The sequence below is a fragment of the Odontesthes bonariensis genome, chromosome 5, assembly GCF_027942865.1.
Source record: "Odontesthes bonariensis isolate fOdoBon6 chromosome 5, fOdoBon6.hap1, whole genome shotgun sequence".
Lineage (NCBI taxonomy): Eukaryota > Metazoa > Chordata > Actinopteri > Atheriniformes > Atherinopsidae > Odontesthes > Odontesthes bonariensis.
In genome coordinates this window covers 10,015,117-10,040,834 of record NC_134510.1, presented here as the reverse complement: position 1 = coordinate 10,040,834, position 25,718 = coordinate 10,015,117, and the positions used below count along the sequence as shown (strand labels likewise).

The following is a 25,718-nucleotide window of genomic DNA, read 5'->3' as shown; positions in this document are numbered from 1 at the left end:
AAATATAAGATTTTATGTCAATAGCAAATCGAATAACGACATTAAAGGAGTTTCAACTTCCCACTTCTGAGATACAGTGAATGCAGCATCGTCTGAAGTTAGGTGGAGATACAGAGCGAGGAGGCTGGATTACCTTGCAGACTGAAGTGTATTCCTCCTGCAAATCTTAACAGCTCACTGAATGAAACATAATCAGATATATGAAGCTTAAAATAACATGCCAGGGTTGTGTTTTTTTCAAACACTCAAGCACAGAAAACATATACCCTTTTGTGTTTTTAAATCTTAAAGAAATTAATTCAGTTCAATTTCATATTGCAACTTTGATATGAAATTGATAAGACAAACTACTCACAAAAGCATGTTAGACAGTAGATAACATATCAGTTATGTGAAAATAGCTGCAATAAAAGTTTGAACAGAGGGATGAGTGTAATCCAGACACCATGTCTGAGGTAACGTTTTTGTGTTACATTCGCACCTTTATTAACTTAGTCCTCACTAGAACTATGTTGTAGTAGTAATGGATTATTAGAGCCATATTTGATGGTTTCTTATAAAATAAAATCTCCTTCCACTGCATGATGGCAGGCATGTGTCAGAGGCGGCTAAAAAATGTATTAAAGAAAAAAGAACCATAGAGAGAGGAGGTGATTGAGTGAGGGACAAGGAAGAGGGTGGGGAAGGTTAAAAATGAAACCTGACACACTTTTATCTGCTTGTGGACATTTCTTGAGGGTTTTCATGGACACTGATGAATATGTATTTTTGTTTTATACATAGATAGTCATGTCAGCCTTGTTTCAGTGCAGACTGCAGCCTGCTGTGCGATTGTTGGTGTCTATTCTCTGCGAGACTGCCTTCAGTGTTGTCTCTGATCATCGGTAAAAGCTCTGAGCTGAGCTGAGGCGCTGCAGATGGCGGTAGAGGCAGCACAGGGGAGAGCAGACATAAGAAGAGCGACAGAGAGAATTTCCAGCCCTGCGGTCCCGTCTCCTTCACAGCGCTGGAAGGTCAGTCGAGCCTCAAGACATAACACTCGCTCCCTTTTCACTTCTGCCTCTTTTTATTCCAGCAGAACCACACCACTCTTTGACAATTGTCATCATGACGAATCAATATTGACTCTCCACAGATGCCCCCCCTCCACATCCCTCCACACCCATCCTGTGCTGCCCTTGAGTTTTAAAGCACTGATCCAGCTGATAGTCCAGTTAAAAGTCTTTTTCCAAGGCGCCCACTCTAAAGTTTACCCTTCACTCTGCAATCTCTCTTTTCCATTAGCCCTGTATGTCGTCTGTTTCTCTCGATGTCTCATTGTGGATTTAAATGGCATTTAAATGGTATGAGGCAATCTTTTTGTAGTAGCCCGAAAAGTTTGAAAAAATGAATTAAAACAACAATAAATTAATAAATGAAAAGATATTTATAGTCAACAACAACTGAAAGTCAAAGCTTAGGTTTACATTTGGATATGAGCTGATTAGCTGATTGTGCAAAGGCATGTCACACGTGAGTGTTAATTCGTTTTTGCGAGCATCGCGGTGACTCGTCTTGGCCCTCCAGTAATGAGCAGCGCCGCTGTTATGTTGCTCGGATTCGCGGTGCCTCCTCCCCGTACCTGCGACACACTGGGCCCCGGTAATTGGTCACAGAGGGGACAGTAAATCTGCACGAGGACGTGGGAGAGACACAGCGTCAGAAAGGCAGAGACGGAGGAAAAGCGTGTGCGTGTGTTGGCATGTGTGTGAGTTTCCAGAAAGAGGTTGTTGATAGAGGACAGGGGGTGGGTGTCTTTCATCTTCACAGCTTTTTCTCTAGAAACCTCCAACTGTTTACAAGGAGTGATGCCTATTTGCACACACACAAACGCACACAGTGAGCCCCCCACCTCCACTGCTACCACCCACACGTATACAGTTAAATGACCTCAGCGCGCTACTGTCTGTGAGTATGGATTCTAATCAGATGTCGGCAGCATTGTGTCTGTCAAACCCGGCCAAGGTTACTTAACCTTCCAGTCTTAATTTCCCTTCCATTTTAGCTCCTTCCTCCATATCAAACATCAGCACATCTATGAGAGCAAAAAAAAAAAAAAAAAAGGAAAAGAAGAGTGCAGGGAGGAAAATGAAGATTGCCATGCTTGGCTGAAGCTCGGAGATGAAAGTAGAGGATGATTCACTTTGCTACTGCAAAATGAACTGAACCAAGCTGAGCTGAGCTGTGCTGTGCTGGTCTGGGCTATTTTTAAACTTCTATACACCGCAGCAGCTGGAAGAGGACAATGTGAAGCAGAGAAAATCATTTCTATATCGTGATGGAATGTATGTGGAATAGGGTTTCCAGGAGTGTATCTGATCATTTTTATAGAAGTTACTCTAACAAGACTTTTGCCACATTTTATCCTTGTGAGTTGTCCCTCGACGTAGGGAGATCTTCACTAAAAAGTGCATTCTCCACTTTCTGTGTTTTAAAGCAGCCAAAAAATATATCACACTGTATCATTTAATTCTGGGAATATCCTAAGCACAACTATCAAAGAGGCAAAGTAAGGAAATACTAAGTTACAACACTTCAATGTAGGGATGTTTGATGGTTGTTCACTATCTTTTTTTTTAGCAGCCTAATGGTTGCTGAAGAGTTACTGACTATGGATGACTGGGTGCACATATAAAGTTTTTCCTCTGACCTGGAGGGTCCACAGGCCTTGTGGTTGCTCGCCCCAACAGTGCACCGTCATCAGGGTCCAATTCTTCAGGCCAGCAGTGGAGGCATCATTAGGGCGTGCATCCAACAGCAGGGACACTGTGCCACCTGGAGACTCCAGACTTATGGAGAGGTCACCGCGACACACTGCGTTAATACTCACTTTCACCTTGTGAGAGACAGGTGGCAGGAAATAAAAAAAAACAGTGGAGCGGTGTGAACACAGTTTGCTGAGATGGGATTAGAAGAAGGAAAACAAAGTTAGGTGCAAATAATAATGTTATATTCCACTGATAATAAACACCTTCTTGTCTGTTCTATGCTTTAACAGGCTGTTTGTCAGGTGTTAACAGACTGTGTAAAAAAAGATTGATGTAGCCTTTGGACCTCAGAGCCGGCATTTTCAATGCAATAGCAAGCAGAATGCTACTCCTGTGGATTTAAAAAGATGCGACTGTCCAGAACTACAGCTATATCAGAAAATTAACCTTCTTCTTATTTTGCAGTGAGTTTATGGTATTGATTGGTAATGTCTTCTTTAATAGACTATAATGTTAATTTGTGAAATTATAGTTAAATTCAGGGGAAAACAGAGCAAAGCTTTGGACACGGCATTCTTGTGATTGACAAGTCACTATCCTTTGGGCATTGCTGTTTCTTCAAGTCTCTGTCTGATTCATTACTCAGTCATGAGGTCCAATTTCAAAATGGAAACTACAAACCAATCTTTGATGTCACAGTGGCTACATCCATCTTTTGTATACAGTCTATGGTTGTAACAGGAACAACTGAGGACAGCAGTCTAAGAGACTTCTCTTTAGTTTAATTGATTTCTTACTTTATTTTTACCTTTTGAGAGAACAATTTGACATTACAGCAAATTCACAGTTTTGTGCCTTTGCTGAACATACATCTGCGGGCTCTCTATGGTGGGGCTTCACAAAAGCATGTGTAAGCGTTATAATGTTTTGCTGCCATTTGGGGGCACCTTCGGAAATATCTGGAACAATCACATCTGTGGGCTGCTCTTAGTTGTGCTGGTGCTGTTGTTGGCACTTTAACTTTGCCCTGTTTTGGAAAAGACAGAAGTCAAGCGCCATTTATAATTTTTGGTGCATTTTTTCCACTTTGTTATGTAGCTGGTTGCTGTTGGGCCCTCCATGAACAAGCACACTTTCAGCCAATCAGCATTTGATCAATGCGTAGCATCATCTGCGAAGCTATGGCCAGCAGCCTATCTTAGCATAAGAGTGTGTGCGGGGTGTGCCTCATGATTCAATGATGTACCAAGATTCTTGAGCTTCACTTTAGGTGAGTGTGTTGTCAAAGAAAAAATGGAAAAACATGGCCATTTGGTACACATGCAAGACACAGATTCAGTTGTTCCCAGCAGCAGACATTAGGCTGACATGAGTGTTGGCTGGTGGTATTTGAAATAAGGGAAGTAGGGATTACCTATATGACACTGACAGAGGGAACTAATCCTGAAGGCAGTCGTAGACTCAGATTCAGATATACTTTGATTTTCAAGGGGAAATATGAGTAACAGTAGTAATATTAAGAGTAGAAACACACAATAAAAACAGTAGGGGCACCATATATCAGCTGGTTAAGATGCCCCCATTTGCAGAGGCAGAAGTCCTGATCAAGTCCCGACCTGAGGCATTTTACGGCATGCCCCCCCCCCCCCCCCCCCCCCACCCCACACTGCTCCCTTCTCTGTCCACCTACTTTCAAAAACAAAGGCCACTAGTGCCCAAAAACTACTATCATAATTGTACTACTATACAGAAATTATGGAAATAGATAGTAATAAACAAAAAATAAGAAAAACAGGCAAACTAAGTATTGAAATAGTGAATTAGAAAATATAGAGACACTATGTACATTTGTGTGTGTATACCTAATAACTTATCAATTATTAATTCTTGCCCAGTCGTTGAATGTATGACTGTCAGAGGGGGGAGTTATATAGCTTGGTAGCCAGAGGAAGAAATGAGTTCCTGTGCTGCTCAGTAGTGTACTGTGGTGGAATGCGTCTCTTACTGAGCAAACTCCTGTGACTGAACAGCACGTCATGGAAAATGTCTGAGGTGTTGTCCAGTACTGCACTAAACAGTCTCCTCTCTGACACCACCGCCAGAGAGTAGTATTAGTGGTAGTAACAGCAGTATTATTATTAGTCGTATTTGTATTAAGCATATTTGTTTTACTTTTTGAGGTTGGAAATTTAATTTTCTTATTCTGTAGTGTATTATTAAAACCAAAACTTATCTGAAGTTTGCTTGTATGATGGATTTTTTTCCCCTTCATTCCCTGAATATAGAGGGCGAATGCTGAAGTTTGTCACCAAATGAGTCCACCAAACGATCAGCTCAGGTACAGACACAGCAGCATCCACAAGGCTCTGCTTGCAGCTATTTCTTTTCTTTTCTTTCTTTCTTTCTTTCTTTCTTTCTTTCTTTCTTTCTTTCTTTCTTTCTTTCTTTCTTTCTTTCTTTCTTTCTTTCTTTTTTGTTTTCAAGTATTTTTCAATCATTTCAAATCAAGGTTTATTTTACAAAGGAACATATATTGTTCAAACAGTGTGTTACTTGACTACCTGTTTGGTGTCTCATATTTATTTTACTTTTCTTTACTGATCTAAATTGATTAAGTCGTCGTCTGTTCTCTTAATAAAAACATTTTGTTCAATGGTATTTTCTCAGGCGAGGATCTTTTTTGCATGGTTGTGTGATGGGTGTGTCTAAACCTGGGGAAGGGGCCTCAAAAACAAACTTTTACTTAGCACCCCCTCTTTTGAACTTGACCTGAGTGCCTCAGTTTAAGTCCAAATCCAGCTGGTTTTGCCTGACAAACTGCCAATCACATGAACATGGCAATGATCTTTCCATAACAAACCAAAGAAGTGGACAAAGTAAAGCAGGTAGAGAAAACAGGAAAAATAAAAGACCCTGAAAAAAGATAAGTACTGGGGAATATCGGCTAAATGATTTAGATAAGCTCACACACCCCCACCCCAGCACCCAGTAAACACCCTCCCTGTCCGTGTTCATCACAAGCAGCACATCTGGTGTGACAATAGCACATTGCAGAGAAAGCCGCCAAGCTGCAAAAAGACTGACAGCCTGCTCCTGTTTACGGCATGTTACCACGGCAACACGTCCATCAATCACACCTCACAGCGATGGCCTGACCCACGCTTTCTGCCAGGGAGCAGAGCCGCAAAGATGAAGCCTTTTCAATTTACATGCTGACACACTCCCTCTCTCTGCTAGTTCACAAGTACACAAACTCACAAAACACACATGACTCGCGCACACTCAAATGTGCACGAATAGACACGTATGCCTGCTGTCACAATCAAACAAACACATTTGCATGTATGTGGCTGTACTCAAGAAAACACAGTTTTGCCATTTTCTGCAAATGACACTGCCAACACATTACACATAACAGTAGGATCCTTTTTTATCTCTTCTATTCTCAGATAAAGCACGTAACACAGAAACTCGAAAACAATTTGTATTACATCTTCATGCTTCCCCCGTAGTTGGCAGAAGTTAAGTTTTGCATTGAAGCATTGTTGCTTGATTTGAATGTTTTCAAGGGCAACAGGGGCACGGAAAGCCTGTAAAAGCAGATATAAAACAACACAGGGATGTAAAAACAAATCTATCTGTATGATGGCTAAAAATGGGCTTTAATACTTTCCTGTGTTTAAGAGGAAAAGTTTAACATTTTGGAAAATTAACTTAATCAATTTCTTGCTGAGATTTCCATGAAAAGACTGATTCCAATCTGATTTTATCTGCTGCCACAAAGGCGGGAAGTCAGCTTATCTAAACTTAGAGGCTAGATGAAGGAGAAAACAGGTAGCCTGTCTCTGTCCAAAGGAAACAAAATCCATCTGCTCATCCCTCTAAAGTCCACTGATTCCCCCTTTTACATATTTGATTAATCTGAACAAAAAAACTGAACACTTAAACAGTCAGGTGCCTTTACTTCTTACAGTCTCCACTGGAGCAGGCCAGCAGCTATCCATCTCTTTAAGCTATGCTATCTGATTTAAGGCTGCAACTTCCTACTGGGTGAAAATTGATATCAGTCATCTCAACTAATGCTTTGCAAGAAACTCACGGTATTAACCAATATTTTAATTTCCATCATGCAGCAAATTAAGAATTAATACTAAGATAGGCCTAAAAGGTGGCCCTGTATTTCATAATCACAATATTTGAAATACAGCATTCTTACCAACTCTAAATTTACTCTGCTGAATTTCGTTTAAAAACCGCATGCTTACCTGCACGTGCTCAAGAGTGTTGATCTCATTATGTCTCCCTTGGCAGGCATCTGTTTGGATGTTCACTTTAACTCTGTCTCCAGGAGAGAAAATTCTAAACAATGCACAGAAAAAACAAAACAAAACATAACTTCTGTCAATAAAATGTCTTGGGACATGCTCAATGCATAGTGTGAATACACACATTAAGCAGTCAAAGTACAGATGAAGATTAGTTGAAAAATTGTTGATGGCAACGATTTCCTTGGGATGTTAAAAGGAAGATATAATTAGGAAAAAGCTAGGACAGAAAAGGAGATCATAGCATGCAACTGAAATCAGAGTTAGCAACAAAAGTATAAAAGTTATGGCAGTTAAATGATCATAAATATAAATCAAAGGGACTTCTTTACCTGGATGGAGGAAGTGCAACGTCTTGCGTGCATCTCTTTTGAGGAGCACCTCTGTGGAACAGTGCAGCCTGCTGCACCATGAGCCCAGCATCCAACAATCCAAAGCCATACCTGCAAGAAGAGAAGGTGCACTCTGTTGCGTGTAACTGATTAACACAAGTGTTGTGTTGCATTTATATCCTCACACACATGTGAATTGGAGGCATGTGCAGTATGTGCCGCTGGAGCAGAACAAATGCCAACGGCTCCAACACGAGGAGGCAACAAGTCACAGACGAAGATGATGCTGTCTTCTGACACCATTGCTACCCACTGTCTGAGCTGAGGCTTTACGCCTGCTGTTTGTGCTGAATGTAATTGTCTGGACGCTTGACCCTCAACAATGTTCCATCTGACTGTAATCAAGCCTGATTATTCTTTCTTTACCCAATTTTGATGAAGGAGACACAACGCCCGACCTTTAAGCGGTGTATAACGACTGCCTATCGGGCTCTCATTTCCTCTTTACTGATCATCACTTTTGAATCATTCCCTCTCATCTTTCTTCTTTGCCCCATCTATTCCACAAAACATCTTGTTATTCAGTGTTCTTTACCTCTCCAAAATCTTCTTCAGTCTCCTTCATCAAACCGAAACTTTTGCTCCCGAGCTCAGTTATTCTGAAATCACAGTCCTTTTAAGTGTTTCTTTAATTTCCATCATATCAGTCATTTTTATGCACGTTCTCCCCTTCAGCTCCTGTCAGCTAAAATAACAGCCTTCAGACTGAGTAACAGGGCTGTAACAACCTTTGCCACCCCTCCCTCTTGGAAATTTAGAGGGGATAACAAACAGCTAATTTCTGCCATTATTACCATGCAGACCTTATGGCGTTAATCTCCAATAAGTGAAATTCATTATCCTGATGAAGGGGTCTCTTGAAGCAGCTGAGAGAAGACAGAAACAGCAGAAAGATGAGCGCTGATCAATAACTCAATCTGTTGCCCTGCATGGGGCTCTATCTCCTCTGTCTCAGACTGTCAGAGCATCGGAGGGGGAGATGAGGGAGCTGCAACCCACACTGCCTTTCTAACAACACGCTGCGCAATCAATGGACACAATCTAATCAGCCACTATCACCACCAATGACTTTTACCATGTAGGGCCAGACGTAATAGCATTAGTTAAACGGGTATGTGGGGTTGAGGTAGGCGGCAGAAGTTCAAGGGCATTTGGGGGATTGTGAAAGTAAGAGCAGTTGCAGAAAAGCACAGCTGGCAACAGGTGTATACAGAGTAGGACATGTTTTTAATGTAGTAATCGGTTTATGTAACAAGCCATCAAAATGGACTGATGAAAGGCAATGCTCCCTAATAGATATGAAGGTGTTATTTTTTTAAATAACGAAAGATGCCTGTGATGGACCGGCGACCCATACAGGGTGTAGCAAACCATTGGGCCCTGCCCCCGTATAGAAAATTAATGGACGAACAAAAAATTATTTCTATACTTCCAATAATTTATTATTGCAGATATTATTTTATTAATCACTGTCACAAACAATCAAAACAGGAGAAATCCTGAAAATATTTTTAAAATATGTAGACCAATATTTCATTCCCAATAGAACATAGAAAACATGTCAAATGTCAAAAATGAGACATTTTACTAGTTCATTACATACATTTGCTCATCATGAATTTGCAGTACAACTAAAATAAGACAGGACCACGTTTACCACCGAGTAGCATCACCTCTTCTTTCAACAACAGTCTGTAAACTAATGGAAACTGAGGAGACCAGTTAGCGGACCTTTGAGAAAGGAATGTTGTTCCATTCCTGTCTGATCTAGGATCCAAGTGTCTCAACGGCTTGGATTATTTTATGAATAATTATGATTACAATTAATTGAATTCCAATTGGCTTGAATTGGACTTTATTATCTAAGTGCCTTGAGATGACATTTGTTGTATTTGGCGCTATATAAATAAAATTAATTGAATTGAACTGAACAGTCCTGGGGCTTCTTTGTCATATGCAGCATTTCAATGTTTTCTGATGGTCACAGGTCTGAACTGCAGGCAGGTCAGTCCAGCACCCCGACTCTTCTACTATGAAGCCATGCTGCTTTAATAGATAAAGTATGCAGTTTAGCCTTGTCTTGCAGAAATAGCCAAGACGTTCCCTGAACAAGATGTTGTCTGGAAGGGATCATATGTTGCTCTAAAACCTGCAAATATACCTTTCAGCACTGATGGTGCCTTTCTAGTCTGGCAAGTTGCCAGTTCCATAGGCACTAATACATCACCATACCATCAGAGATGCAGGGATTTGAACTGAGAGCTGATAACAAGCGGTATGGTCCCTCTCCTCTTCAGTCCGGAGGATGTAACATGCATCATCTGTCTAAACAACTGAACAGAGTTTCACTTAGTCTTTGTCTTAAATTAGATTTGTCTCAGAGAAGACAACGTCTGGATCATGTTCACATATGACTTCTTCACTGCATGACAGAGCTTTAACATGCATTAGTGCTCATAGTTTTTGGAAGTGTTCCTGAGCCCAGGCAGTGATCTCAACGACAGACTCGTGTGTTTGTATCGTAGCTCACAGGCATCCAATACTGATGTTCGACACAGATGCCTCCAGATTTTTTTGTATTCTTTTGATGATATTATGCTCTGTAGACGATGGGATATTCAAACTCTTTGCAGTTTCATGTTTTGGAACATTATTCTGAAACAGCTCCGCAATTTGTTGACACAGCTTTTCGCAGATTGCTCAATCTCTGCCGAGCTTCACTTCTCGGAGGCTCCATCTCTCTAAGTTGCTCTTCTTACACCCAATCATGCTACTTACCTGTTGCCAGTTAACCTAGTTGCAACATGTTCCTCCAGCTATTATTTCAAATTCAAGATGAGCTAATACTCTTTTTAAATGAAAACGTCTCAAATTTCAACATTTTCATATGGTTCCTATATTATACTGTGAATTAAATATTGTATAATAATATGAGATTGGCAAATCCTTGTATGTTTTTATTTACATTTATACAGCAAGTCCCAACTTTTTGAGGATTTGGAGTTGCACATAAGTACCTGTCAAAAGTTTGCACACGTCTACCAAAATGAATGTAGGTGTATCCACACTTTTGTAGGCATGTGGTTAATGTCATGCTCCGTCACACTACACATTCTAACAAATTTATTTAGTCAGCGGACTACTGATAAAACAATGACTTTGTGTCGGCAAGATAGCGGTACAACTGCCTGAGAACTTGTTTGTTTCCCCTGTTTGTACATTAAGTCAAGTAATGGGCAAACACAACTTCCCAACATGGTACTGCTTACTGCTCTTGTGGTCAGCAACAGCATCAATTAAGCTTCACTCTCAGAGCAAATAACGTTTTCATAAAGATTTAGTGAAAGTTATTTCATGAAGTTTGATAGATTTATCTGAATCTCTGCATTAGATCATTTTCTTAGCAACACAAATAGCAATAATAACAATGGATCGTCCCAGATGCATCTCACTCTGTGGGAAACTGATACCCTGACATCTCATATAGCAAATTGCTGGCAACCGATGCTTGCCACCCTGGTCCCTTTTAGTGATTAAATATACTCTCCTCACCCTGTACCCCTTAGCGAGAGCGATGCACCTATTAAATCCTATAGCTCCTGCTGATCGATCGGGCTTGCCCCAGCTCCACGACCATAAACCCACACAGACATATATCTGATAGTGAAAGCTGAAGGAAACAGGTTTGCCTACAATAGAACATGATGAAAACGACAGAATTTATGTTCCCTGACATGTCAGTGGAAGAGCACTACTGTGCTGAGGCGCTTTTCAAGCAGATGCCCCAGTCTCTTCAGCCATGTCACCGTCACTGGCAGGGAAAGAGGAGAGCAGCACACCGAGTAAACTTGGGATTTCTGTAAAAACTAAGGTGTGCAGAACAGGATTCATAGTTGTTGCGCTTTGTGACATTATTGAGCCGTACAATCACAGGACTTGTAAAATACTTTTTAAGAATGTCACTGAGATTTGTGGGAATACAGTGAATGTCCTCAGAATAAAACCCACATAATGTAATGCATATCAAGTAATTAGTCAGAAAACAGTCTTCCAATTTTCAACTTGTTCTTTTTCCACCTCCTGCGTGGTCGGAGGGAGGTTGAGCCAAGCTGACTACAGAGTGACAGCCGATCTTCTGTCCACGCAGCACGAAGCATGTTAAACCCACTGACCCCCCGCCTCGGATATATCAAATCTGTGGCCCTCGCATTTTCTCCATCCACTTTCACTCCTCAACTGCAAATGCCCTTGCAAACTCCTACACCTTCCTTCCTTTTATCTGTAAGGATGGAGGCCACCCCCCTTAGCTCTTCATGGTGCCTCTTTGTAACTGTCGAAGAACCCCCTTTCACTTTTTGTTTCGTGAGCCTTCCCAGCTCCTTTCTCAGTTGATATTCACACCATCTGCCAAAAGTGGAGGAAGGTGCACACAAACTTAACCACAGCTGATGCATCGAGATCTCCAGGGTCGAGGTCTTTGCTTTGTCTCTGCATATGGCATTGAAAACACAGCTTTAACAATTGGTATGTTGCAACCAAAACAGATTTTTGCAGCTACCCAGGGACATAGCTAGGATGGTCTCACCCCTTGTTTGCAGTGGTACGTCCTGCTAAATCCCCCCCAATACAAGCGGCTGTAAAGAATCACTCAAGCCGCACTAAGCAGCTGCATGTGAGTTAGGTCATTTTCCCAGGAGCCACAGAGTGGGCATTGGCAGGACCTCAAAAAAAAAAAAAAAAAAAAAAAAAAAAGGGGACACCATCTGTTCAGTGCCTGAAAAGGTTGGTGACACCTTCTGTGGTACCAACAACTTCTAATTAAGCGGCCAGGAATTCTGCAGCAGTTCCAACACATGATTGGTGGGCTTGATGACAACGCAGTAGTTTCTGGTTTGTCAGTTTCACGCACCTCTCCATCACATCTGGGCATGCACTAATGAAAAATGAATGAAAAGAGAACAAGAAACACTGATGAAGGTGACACGAGTACGGCAGAGAACAAAAAGATTCTGCTTTGTTTTCTCTTGTTTTGCTTCGTCCTTTTGAGCCACTTAATTAGAAGTTTATCAAGAGCATAACAGAATGCATTAGCCCTTTGGTCAATCCCAGAGTGGATTGTTTCAGTTATATCATTATGCACTAATTTCATTAACATTGAAACTTAAACGAAATAACAAACAGATTTAATATTCCTCTGATTTCTATCGCTCTTGCAGCCAAATCTTCAGCTTAGAAATGCTACTAATTAGGCTTATTAAGTGATTAAGAAGAGGTCTTAATTATATCTGTGCCACTGGGACCTGCACTGCTGTAACTATGAAATGCTGTGCTGAGCAGCTCAGCTTGGTTAGTTTGGATCTTACACAGTTTCATCCATTTAACCGCTTTGAATGGGTGTTTTTGGAATACATTGCAGGACTGAAATTACAGAGGGAGAAACACTCAGCAGCACAGCCTCAAAATGTCAACTTAATTACCTTGTGAAGAGTTAAAAGTTTAATGAAATATATTGCAGGGAGGAAAATGAGGGGTTTGGCTCAGGCATGGACCAAGTCTCAGGAGAATGGGCCCTGAACAACCCTCTCAGCCTCTAAAGTCATCAGTCAAAGTAGCAGCCGCCCGTCCCTGTTTTTTTTTTTTTTAAACACAAGGAGACTTCTCTGGAAGCCACAATGATCTACACCCCATGACCTCACTCTAAGTGTCCAGCATTTTTTGATTTGTAGCTCCAGTGTTATTCAAACACAAATTCAAAAGAAGATGAAATTGGATAGAGAGCTTTTGTTGGACGCATACCAAGGTACAGTCCTTACAGATGTCTTTGCCCTTGTGGGTAATGCGGGTGAGCAAGAGAGGGGAAAGCACTGAGTAAACTCTGAGCACATGTTTGGGAAAAGATTTCCTCCTGGTCTGGAGTGTGTTGCTGTCACACCGGACAAGCCAAATACAGAAGCCTTTATGTGCCTTGTCAAAGAAATAGTAATTATACGCCACACTATCAAAAGTAAAAGAGCAAATACAAGTAACAATCTAAAAATCAGGTTTTGTGTGTTTACATGACTGTCTAACAGCTGCTTTGTGATTTCATAACAGGAGCAACGTAGAGTTTGAAACTTCTGCACTGTGCTTTCAAAAACATATTAAAGAATATGAGAAAATAATAAAGAGACCAAACAATAAAAAGACCAAACAAATAATAACAGTCCACAGACCATTAGTGATCAGTAATGACAAAATGACATGACATATACGTTGTTGTTTATGAATTTGGAAAACTTTGTTGTAAACAAAAGGAGGGCTAAAGAGGATGACTGTAAGGCTGATATGGAACTTTATTCTGATTTTTTTTGTTTGTATGTTTCCAGCCGCCTCTAGCAAAATACCAAAATTGCTACTTACACATGAATTATGCATCAGTAAGGGCTTAGAAGGGAACAGGGTCCCCCAAAACCCCCCATCCCTTCTCACAGCTCAGTAGGGTGCAGTGGGGTGATGTGTGAGTCTGCGTGTAGTGGTTTGGGTAGAGGGGGTGCACAGGCACCCCTCTGTTCGCCTGCTGCATCCCCCTGCCGGGAGACACGGCACCCCCTGCAGGAGGTGAAGCGCTCCGCTTCCCCCGTCCCTCGGGGCACACACAAACACACACTCTGCACATTCAATCCAGTTTATCTGCTGACCCATCAATCAAATGCATACACACACAAACACACAATCAGCACAAATATGCTGCAGTTTTGACTGAACTAGAGTTACTTCAGCCTTAATATTAAAATTTGTGTGCAGATAAGTTGAGCCATACTGTATGTTTTTTTGTAGTTTAATTAGGTATAGATAATAAGGAAACAGCTAAATAAAACCAGTAAAACCAATAGAACCAAATATGTAGAAATAAACAAACAAGTCAGGGGTCAGTGGAACATGAATTATTTTACCAGGCTGCCCATCTTCTTCAGTATGGGTATTACAAATCTTGATCAATACGAGGACCTTATTTTCTTTTCCTCCCACCCATCCACACACACACCCACACACTGACAGTATGTACTTCCTCTCAATTGACTAACAATTACTTGCACATAGATCCACTCTTCTTTCACAGGAAACAATATCACAGCATAGCTACTCCAGTTTTAAGTGATAGTGGGATTGTTAGTCTGTGGTTGAGCCATTTCTTTAATTACCCTGCATTTGGACACACACTTTCTCTCCCTCTCCTAAATAGTGGTTATATAGACCACAGGCTCAGTCACAGAGTAATTGGCTCAGCCATGAAAAAAGAGGCAATCTGGATAATTAATTAATCTATCTGGCTAGGGCAGAGATGCAAGGCCAGTTTTACAACCCCACAAGGGAGACTGAGTCTCAAACTGAGAGACCTGCTGCCCTCAGACGATCTATGGCCTTGCGTGAAATGGAAATGCGTTACTAGAATGCATTAGTTATGTAGGTGCTTTCTCATTACAAATAAAAAAACACACACATATGCATTTCCCACAGCTCCCAGATCTGTGGTTGCTACAAAAACACACAGGCACACACAAACATACATATATGACTGTATGGCTTAACAGGGCAATAAGTGACATAACCCATTCTCTTGCTCCTTTCACTGAATCAATTTTTACCCTTTTACCCTCATACCAAGCGTTAATTCGGCCATTTCTAAAATGCCCACATTTCGTTGGAAAAATTTGATACTGGTTCTCATAAAAGTAGTTCTGCAAACACATGCATACACATATGGATGCACACACACACACACACACACTCTCCATAGTGTATTATCTGGATTTACAGAGCTGACAGAGTTGTGAAGTTATTGATCTCAAGCCGATTCACAGACAGACAGAAAAAGAAATAAATCAAAGTGGTCTTGTTTCCATAAAGATTACATAGCTTTTTATTTACAGTGATAAATGTGGAAAAACTGCAGAAATACAATATGACACTTCAGCCTTCTCTTCCCCACTGAAACGTGAATTAATATTTTATGTGATTCACAGGAAATATAGCCGGACACTATGGCACTGTTTGTCATTGCCTCTCATTTTTGTTGATTCAAGCTTGTTTTTAATCAGTATTTATCTTAATTGACGGGGAATATTTAATGAAGTATTCCTATTTTAACCAGAGAAACTGGACTCACCAGGGCCTTAATCACACTGTGCAGTATGCTTTGAGTGCTCAGAAACTATCCAAGGATATTTTGTAGCAGTCAGTCACTGGACTGCCCTGTACGTTTGTGGTAGGTTGGCTTGGATTGATCTTGAGGTGAGCAGGTGTGCTTCAATTAATTGATTTGAACATTATAGTCACGCAACATCCCTCATATGAGAAAAACACAATGTCAAATGGTGTATTTACTGTTATAAAAGCTTGCTAGTTGAATTCCTGACAAATATAGTTCAGATCTTCAGAGGTAAGAAGCACAAAAGAGCGTTTAGTTCTTGCACCTCTGCAGTTCCGGGAACTATATGAAAAGATAGCATTCCTCTTTGTTTTCACATATGTTTGTGTGCAGTCTGTAATTCTGTCTGACTAAAGTGTTTAACAAACAAAATGCATTTCTGTCAGATGGATAAATTTCACTGCATAAATGGGAAAAGGCTAATTTTTTCAGTTTTCCCATCCAGTTTTATGGAATATGCGAAAGGAATTGCACCGACAGAATGATACATAAAATAAAAGTGGAGAGATCATTTAAAAAAAGCTCAGTCTGCCTGGTAGTAAATTTTGTGAAAGATGTTAAAAGATATACAAAACACTATGCATATGCTCAGCATAATACAAACTTCCCATAATTTCACCAACAATGTTGGCTAAAAATGACTGAATGTTTCACTTGAATGTGTTCAAAACAGTGATCAGTTTAACTGCCAAGCTAGTACTTTATTAGCGTGTTTGCTACCTTGCTTATTCAACTTGCATCGGTGCCGTCCCTCTCCAAAATCCACTGCAAAAGTTAAAATATTTCAATGAACTTTAGGCAAAGGAGGAGGAAAAAAGATGAAAATAGGAGCCCCTTAATTCCAGTTGAAATCGATAGAAAGTAATGGACTTGCAGTTGACTTGCAGACAAATACACATGAATGTGGAAATGAGCTATTATTTCATCATCCCATCCTAATTTTAATTACACTTAAACTAATTTCAGTCTCAATTACTGCACAAAATAATGTGATGCACAGGTCTATTGTTGATAATCAAACTCTTGTACACACTGCAAATGAGTATGTGGGAGAGTAAAGAATCACCTAAATGCCTAATGTGGCATGTAGATATAAATGAGGCTGAACCAAACAAATCTGGAAGCCTACAAAAGGGAGGCAAAAAACTGATTTCAGGCAGAGCTTCATCTAGCTCTACATGGAGACGGGAAAAAGTCTCAGCATGTCAAAACTCCAGAAACAGGAGTTATAGTGTAAAGGAGAATGATATAATTTGAGTACATGCTCCACTTGGTGGGAATGGTGTCACAATACAAGTTTTGGTTGCTTAAATCTTGGCAGAGGAGTGAGGGGAAGAGTGGAAGGTAAGAGGGGAACAAAGTCTCCACAGTCCTAGTTTGTCAAATTTATAGACTCACCCACACACCCCCTTTTTTTTTTTAACACAAGCTTGTGTTAGTGGTTGTCAGATCTAACAACAGAATGGGAGAATAAACACACACAGAAACACACTCCTCAGCTGAGGAGGAAGGTGGCAGGTACATCACATCTATGGTGAAAGAACACGGGATGGCACTGGCAGGCACACACAGCACCAAGTGCTTTGACACAATCACACACACTCTTGTCTGTGCACTTACTTATTCATGCGAAAACAAGCTGCTTTTACCCTGTGGTTATGATACATCACATCTGAAAATAACTTAACCCACACATGTGCTTAACAAAATAAGAGTTTGATTTTCTCCTACCAACGTAGCAAAATGTGCAGGTCAACTATGGATGACTTCTTCCTGGAAAGAATGAGATAGGTGTCAGAATGTTGGTGTTGAGTGTTGTCTGTTTCTGAGTTGTCCCTCAAAGGCATCGTTTGAGCGATGGCACACCTACTGGCCCCGATAATCTCAGAGATAAATCATCTTTAGTCACTCTCCAACAGCCTGACAGACAGACAGCTCTAAGTACCTGGGAGGGTGGCAAAGGGACACTTTAAAATCTCCCGTGATGAGGAGTATTGCTATTAAGAAAACAGTTAGCCGCCCCAAGCTCCCTCCTATCTCCCCGAGTTTCTGGCTGCCATTTTGGCTCCGTCTCAAGGCGCTATTCCGGCTCTATCTCATGTCACCGTGCTGGCTGTCTTTCAATTCTCACATTGGCTCCTGTTCAGCCTCCATCCTGGCTCTGCTTCAAGCTCCACAGTGTCTGTTTTTCAGGGGCTTCATAGTGGCTCTGTTTTAGTAGACCACCCTTCCACCCCCCCCCCCTTCCACCCCCCCCCCCCCCCCCCCCCCTCTCCCAGCTTCAGCACCCCAGGTAGCTGGCCTCCTGCCCAGCCTGCAGATCAGTGGGAGATCCAGGCTCAGGCCTTTTGTTTGGGGTGGCATTTTGCCTTTGTTTTCCCATCTCGTCTGTAATCTAAACACCCAAAACATCTCATGCTTGACAAATCGGCCCTGAGATGAGGGAGCAGCGGAAGACAAACGGCTGGAAGCGGTTCAACCCCAGGCAGGACTGATGGTGTCCGACCGGGCCTGACCTCCCAAAGGTTAAAGACACGTTCAGTTACAAAGCAATCAATTACCCAGGCTGTGTGAGCGCTTTTAACCAACCTCCCCTCCTGCCTTCCACATAGCCGGTGTTATTGATGAGGGTCCCAGTGTACCGCATACTCCAACCTGGAGTGTGTATTACTTTTCACAATTCAAATAAATCTCTGATTCCTGGTGGTAGCACCTTCCTGAACCTCTCTCCTCCTTTATATTGTCTCGCTGTGCCTCTTCCTCGCCTCCCACAACCCTTTTCCTGCCTCCTTGCATTTCTCCCTCTTCTCTGCAGGTTGTTGTAGCAGGTTTATTCTTGTAGTTGGGCTCTGTGGGCCTCGGCAGGCCCCTCAGCTGTTCCGCTGGGTTTGTAATTACCATTTCATTAAGAATGACAGTTTCGGGGGTTGAAGCACCATTTCATCCACGTCTCGTGGGGAAGGCGCTTGCCAAATTTCCAGTGTGAGTGGCAATTATCTTTCTTCGTGTCTGCAATTCACCATTTTATACTTACTGGCTTGACAACGGCTAGGAACGTTTTGTTGGAGTAATAATAGGTCTGGGATATTTACACTGTAGCCCACTCAAGCTTAGCTCTGTGAACAGACTGATATGAGCCAACAGAGGAGATAGAGACAAACTAGTGGAAATACTACAGAGACAAGGACTGCGCAACTCGTGTGTACACAGTATTTCAATATGCTTACTGGATAGCTGAGAAAAAAATTTTTGCAGTTCCATTTTTGGTTCAGTGTAGCCAGATAAAGTTTTAAAAAGTGCTCGTGTAATATTTCTATATCGATCTCAAATAATTTTTTCACGTATCTTTGCATCTTGTTAATGTTTCCCTTTCGGACACTTGACAAAAATGACAGTGTCAGAAAAGCCACTTGTTTAAACTGGAAAATTTTTAAGAATGAGATGGTTTTCCAACAAAATGCAAAGCAGATTCAAATGCAAAGTACCATGAGAAAATAAATCACCAGAATATCATCCACTTTACTGCTAAACATCTGCATTTATTATGTGGACTGCATGACATTTGCTATCTTTAAATGTCAACACCTTTATTACTGAAAGCTATTAATCTACAGCTTGTACATTCACTAATGCCAAGATAAATGTAAGCACATCTGCATTAATTTTGTGTTTTTCAAAGTCTTAATAAATACATGTTTTTATGTATGGCGAATAAATTCTTGATGGTTTTAATTTTTCTGTTTGTTCATGCTGGCTTTGAACTGATTCCTTTCTTGTAAAGCTACAACCTTAGAGAGAGTGAGACAGCTTCCCCAAGTTGAGTCAAAGCAGATATGAGGAAACAGCAGGTTTCAGCAGTCAAAATTAGGAGAATCAAACACACATCTTCCAAAGTTGCAGTTTTTACCACAACATTCCATTTTCTCTCTGGTTTTCCAGCCTAAGTAACAGTTTAGCCAAAAAGTCATCCTAGAACTTAAATGCTAATAATTGCGAGCATTCTAACAGAAAATATCATGTGCATGATGATGTGTACAAAACAAGACAGAATTGTTCTGCAGCAGGTTATCAAAACTGCCCAGAAAATCATTGGCACCCATCTACCAAACATCAGTGCCATCAGTGTATCTGTGAAATGCTTAATGGACCCTAAAAGATAAAAAAAGACAGCCTACACTTTTGGTTTAACGGACTGAATATCATGAAGCGAGGAACCATCAACAGAACATATACTACAGACAACTGTGCTTTTATGTTTACGTGCTTGCTTTGTTAGTAGAGGAGGGAAGCCAACAAATGTCATTACAATAACAATTTCACACAAAAAGTTTTGCTGTGTGAGAAAAGGAGTGAAACAGTTTTCTGTGTAATATTCACAAATGTATAGCTGCTCTTCAAGTAAAACGTGACAGAAATAGTTATTAATTTCTTCTCCCTGCTTGAAATCACTGCACAAAGTGGCTGTAAATGTTAGTTAGTCTGTCTCAGAAATCTCAGAAAACCAAATGGTTTGCTCCACAGAAGTAATCACAAGAAATTAACTTTCAGAAAATACTTGGCAAATGATTGGATGAGCTATCTGTCAATCACGGCCTATAACCCGCCAGCTTCAGCCAATCAGATCAAAGGAGTGCAGCCTGGTGGTAAATCAACTCTTGTTGAAGCCGATTGGAAACTGCGTAAATAGCACTTTTAATGAGAAAAGTTTTTGCTTTTCTCTGATTGAAGATGACTGATGAACCATAAGATGCAAATGTGCTTGCAGTTCTGTATTTAAACAGAGCCATAAATGTGATAAAAAGTTTAAACAGTTTTTCTTTGTGTTTTTTTTTTTTTTTTAACAGCCAGGGTAAGATCACATGCATACATGCAAAGAGGCAGAAGTGTGTCTATGTTTTATTTGCCATTTTGGGGGGTGGGGGGCAATCAGCCTTGTTGAGATTTTGTGCCATGATTCACGGGTTGTCTACTGCGAGTGACGGCTGCAGCTCTTTTAATTGCATGTCTGCACTGAATGATGGAATACTTAATTCCTACACATTCCACACAATTGCTTTTCACAATGGCAGAGGCCTGGGGGGGGCAGGCAAGGCTATCTGCGGCCATATGGAGAGGGAGGCAGAGCCCGGGCTCAGTGATCGGATTCTTGTTACATTGTACTGAAGCAGCCGACGAGCACATGAAGAAGCGAAGCAAAACTAATGGCATCCAGTCCACACAAACACACACACACAAACACACACCTCAAACCATACACAAGTAGCAGTGTAATATCAGTTTAGGTTCAGTCTTACGACAGTCTGATAACAAACACACACTCATCAGTAGTCTCTCACTTGCCCTCAAACAAACACATATTCACACAGAGCCTAAACACACAGGCACAGTCCACATGGTCTCACACATACTGAACACACTCAGATGCATTTTCAGCTTCAGACACACTGTCCTCTCAAAATGCATCTCTCACATACAGTACATCTACACACACACACACACACACACACACACACACACACACACACACACACACACACACACACACACACACACACACACACAATGAGCTGTACAAAGTGTGACAACAGCCCTGCCAGCTCATGGCAGCACCATCAGGCTCCCTGCTGTCCTGCGAATGGGTCACTTCATCTCTTTCATCTCTATTATAACTCAGTCATATCACTTGTTTTCTGTTGAATCTGGTCTAAGAATGGTGCTACAGTGGTTGATGGAGCAGTAACAGTCCGACCTCAGCTGTAGTGGCAGGACATTGAGTCATCACATTGAGTTGGATGTTATCATAGGTTATCTATGGGTTTTTATTTATTCACTAACCAATCTCTAACCAATAAAATCAACAAACCAATGCCAGTGGAGCCAGTCGTTGAAAAAGTGCTGGCATTGTGGGCTGATGTCACACACAAAGCTCGGCCCTAGCTGCCAGTACAAGATTCTGGTTTGTCTGCACTGGTGCTTGGACTGGTACCTGGACTGGTGCCTGGCAGGATAGATTCTGAGATCGTTGTGACTCTCATGAGAATCCAGATGCTTTGCAAAGAGACTCAGCTCCACCCTCTTGTATAGTCGTTTCTGGCCAAATAAAAACCAGGATGACAACAGCCACATGACTTGAAAATGGTAGACCACAAATGTAACAGTGGCTACTTCCACTTCTGGTATTCCTCAAGAAATCGGTGATATCTTTTCTTTCTTTTTTTTTTTTTTTTTTTTAAGTATTATTTGGTTCAGTATATTCATATGTTAATATTTATGTAAATGACAATTACTTCTAATCTATTCAGTCATTAAACTGGAATAAGAGTAACACAAATGTTATCTTATGATATCAGTTTACCCAAATGACCAAACACTTAAAAGCTTCACTTATCCCTGTTAGTCAAAAATAATGCATTCACACTACTGAGTGTCAGTATAAGAAATAGCTATACGTAGAATTAATGCACACGTGCTGGTTCTGGCCTCAGATTACTGATGAAAATACCTTGGCCATCCCAAAGATCCCAACAAGCCAATGTGCATGCAACAGAAAGCAAGAGAGAGACACACACAGTTGATACCAAGAAAGACAGAGAGCCTGCTAATGCATTTAGTGGCCGGGCATTGTAATGACTTTAATTGATCTTTATTAGCTTCACTCAGAAAGGGACACGGGGGAGGAAACGAGGTTGTGATTCCTGCAGACAGTTCACAGGAGGTGAGCAGGACCACAGCAAAGGTGGGAGACAGCGGGACGGAATAAAACAGAAAGACTGGTGGTGCAGTTATTAATCTGTAGCTAAACTAAAGGGATGTTATATGATTCTGAAATCATGTGTAAATGTATTGATGAGGTGAAAGCATTTCTCACGGTCATACTGTATTGTTAACTGAGGGACATAACCATGTACACTCTGCTTGTGAGTGTTAAACTTCTTTTCAAACACTTTGCAGCACATATAGACACTGTATGCTGGAAAAAAAAACCTTCCCACTAAACATGTGTACTAGTCCGGTGCTTATAACGCAACCATGGTTTAAATATGTAAAAGTAAAAATAAAGAACTTTCCCAATTGAAAAAGTGGACCAAACTTGTGCTGTCCGGTGCTGAAGTGGGACTAACCATCGACAACTCATCCCTCTAGCCCACCATCCATGCCCTCCTCTCCCTAGTGCTGTGTTTGTGTTTCTAGAGGGAGCCGTCTGACCCCTGACCCCGGGCTAATGAGAGCGATAACGAGGATTAAAAGGGGGTGACTGGAAGGTGTCTGAGAGTGAGGTTTAAACAATTACACTGAACTGCCAACATGGCTTTCTTCATGAGTCAGGAAATTACAGTCTCCCTCTCTTTCTCCCCCACACTCTTTCAGTCGGCACACAAAAGGAAGGGCTTATGGAAAATAATAAATTATCTCGGGGCCACGTTAACTTGGATGTAAATCGCTGGGCAATTATGTTTTAATAGCCCTTTAAGAGAATGAGTAATTGGGTTGACACTACTGGGGTTGATCAAGCTCACCCATCTCTCTCCCTTTGTGCCCACTGGAAGAGAGCTCAGGGTCTGCAAGTCGGTCAGCCTGCCGTATGATTGTGATTTAACTTAGTGTTTGAGACACTGTAACAGTGATATGTGGATTACTACTTTCATCTGCAAAAATCAGATTTTTCTTGTGATAAGGCAAGCACTGTATCTATTGAACATATTCTTCCTCTGTCTTTTGAACTTTTTCCGTTGAGACGTTTTTGGTCTTCATTCCTTAAGGATGAGTTTTTGTTTTGTTTTTATAAGATGCATTTAGTCTCTGAGAAACCCTTGTCGCTCTCTGTGCCAGTTCCTTCTGTTTATGGCAGACTTTATATAAACAGCAGAGGTGTAATGTAAAGCTAATATGTGTATCTGTGCCAGTTTACTTACAAAAACGATGATATACAGAACTATACAGGAAGCGGAAGGTGGGAAGATATTGGAAATAGCCTGGACTGCTTCAATTCTTTAAACCACTGATATGTAAGAAAACTAGTCAAAACTGCTCCTTTCTGCTAGGCATTTTCCTTTTTATATTTTAATATAGGAGGGCCAAGAAAAAAATTAATCTTTGGTCAAACTCCAATAAATTAAAAATTTAAATTAAATTGAGAAGCAAAGTCTGCAAAGATCTATTACACTCACAAACCCATTGAGTAGGACCTGCACCATCGCCCTCCGACCTCTATGCCAGAGAGTGACCTATAGATGATCAGCATGTGTCTTGATTTCCCACCACTGAGGCAGCCAGAGCAGGTGGGATCGATACCAGAAGGAAAGAGATCAAACCTGGAGAGCTTAGAGACACCAAATGAGCCTGGGACAACACAAACAGCAGGGGGATGGAGGAGAGGGGAAAATGAGACAGGAAAAATAGGATAGAAAAAAAATAAAAGAGAAGAAAATAGCGATAAAGATCTGATGCGAGGCAGAGTCTGACACAGAAGAAGGAAATAATCAAAACCCTCGGCAGGATGTCGGATCTCACTGCAATGAACAAGCAAATGGTGGGATAAACCTGTATTTATCTCCTTAGGCTTTCATCTCAGGAGGAAGACAAACGGGGTACAAAATTGATCAGATGAGCATCTGTTAGGCTTGGCAACAGTCACAAGTCTGCAGAGATAGATCTAAAACACCATTTTTCAATCTCAACTCCATTACTGTCGACAATGTACAGATATATAAAGGACTGCTCCACACTAAAGGGAATAAAAGAGCTATATATGCAAATGCTGCAGGCTAGCGCCCCTCACCTCTTCACCCGATTGGTGTTTCATCTTAGAAAAGTTCTATCATTGCTACAACTGCAGAAAGTGCTTGACATGAACAATTTGTGCAATGCATTTTTACAGAAATAATTCAGTAAAAGTGCTTCTCTATGATGACACCTCTTGTTCTTTATGAATTAAAGAACTTTCTGTAGCTTGGTGATTGTTCTTTGAAGAATCACAGAGGTTAGCTGCTGGTACGACCAGCATTTTAGTTCTTCTAGCTTCCACTTATGGGTTCCTCTGTGTCACCTGGAAATAATTCTGTGCATTAGAAAGTACTATAACATACAGCACAGCCTGCAAGGGGTGCCGCAGTCTCATTACTCATGTGGCCTTTGCGTTTTGATTCATGAACTAAATCTGGGTAGATGTAAAAAAAATGACCTCTTAAATGTTTTATTTTTTGTGTGCTCATTAATAGATTATCTTTGTCCTCAGACTGCCACAGCATCAGTGCATTCAAGGTCATTAAGACTCTCTCAATAAAAGTAGCAACACCACACTTCAGAAAGGCTCCATTACAATGACAGTACATTCACAAAATGTACATCAAAGATCCAAAGTAAAAGTAGACATTGAGGGATTTCATTTAGAACAACTCAATGTATTTCACAAAATGAGTTTTGGACTTAAAGTCTGAGTCTGAGTCTCAGTACTGTAGTATTGTAAGATATACAGCAAGCCCCTCTAATGTTGAGTTGAGTTTGATCAAATCAACATACTCAAGAGAAGTAAAAGTCCCTGAACATCATTCTTATCATAGAGTGCTTAGGCAGCACTGCAACACAACAATGCTTTATAATATAATGGGAGATGATTTCAACATTGAGAAGTTAACACAAGGATATGAAGTAATTTTATCTTCTGCTGCAACAATCAGAATGTCCAAATAAAAGAAATAAAAGTGTACATGTGTATTTCCACATTATGAAGGGATAATTATATATATATATATATATATATATATATATATACACACATATATATATATACACATATATATATATATACACATATATATATAAAATTATTGGTCTAAACCTGGTTCAAATAACTTAATGTCAAGTTTCGCAGTGCTACCTTGTAGAGGTAGAGCCCACTAATGCCTGACTATGTACCGGAATTTGCAATCAGTCACACAATTAACACACATTTGTGTTAAGTGTTAATACGCCGAAAAAATAACAGTTACAAGGATCCTGTGGCTTCTTACTATTTTTTTTTTTTTAAATGATGGAATTGTCACGAGGCTGTGGTTACGGGAGGACC

The 25,718-nt window shown here is 40.8% G+C and overlaps 1 protein-coding gene across 1 annotated transcript in view; it reads right to left on the bottom strand.

The window, feature by feature from the left end:
• Window positions 1-25,718, bottom strand: part of LOC142380538 (furin-like protease kpc-1) — a 166,088-nt gene that overhangs the window by 17,842 nt on the left and 122,528 nt on the right. Inside the window, exons 14-16 of the mRNA XM_075466455.1 lie at window positions 7,405-7,515; window positions 7,013-7,106; window positions 2,690-2,875 (exon numbers count right to left, since the gene is read on the bottom strand). Coding sequence (XP_075322570.1) covers window positions 2,690-2,875; window positions 7,013-7,106; window positions 7,405-7,515 — 391 coding nt within the window. The remainder of the gene's footprint in view (window positions 1-2,689; window positions 2,876-7,012; window positions 7,107-7,404; window positions 7,516-25,718) is intronic.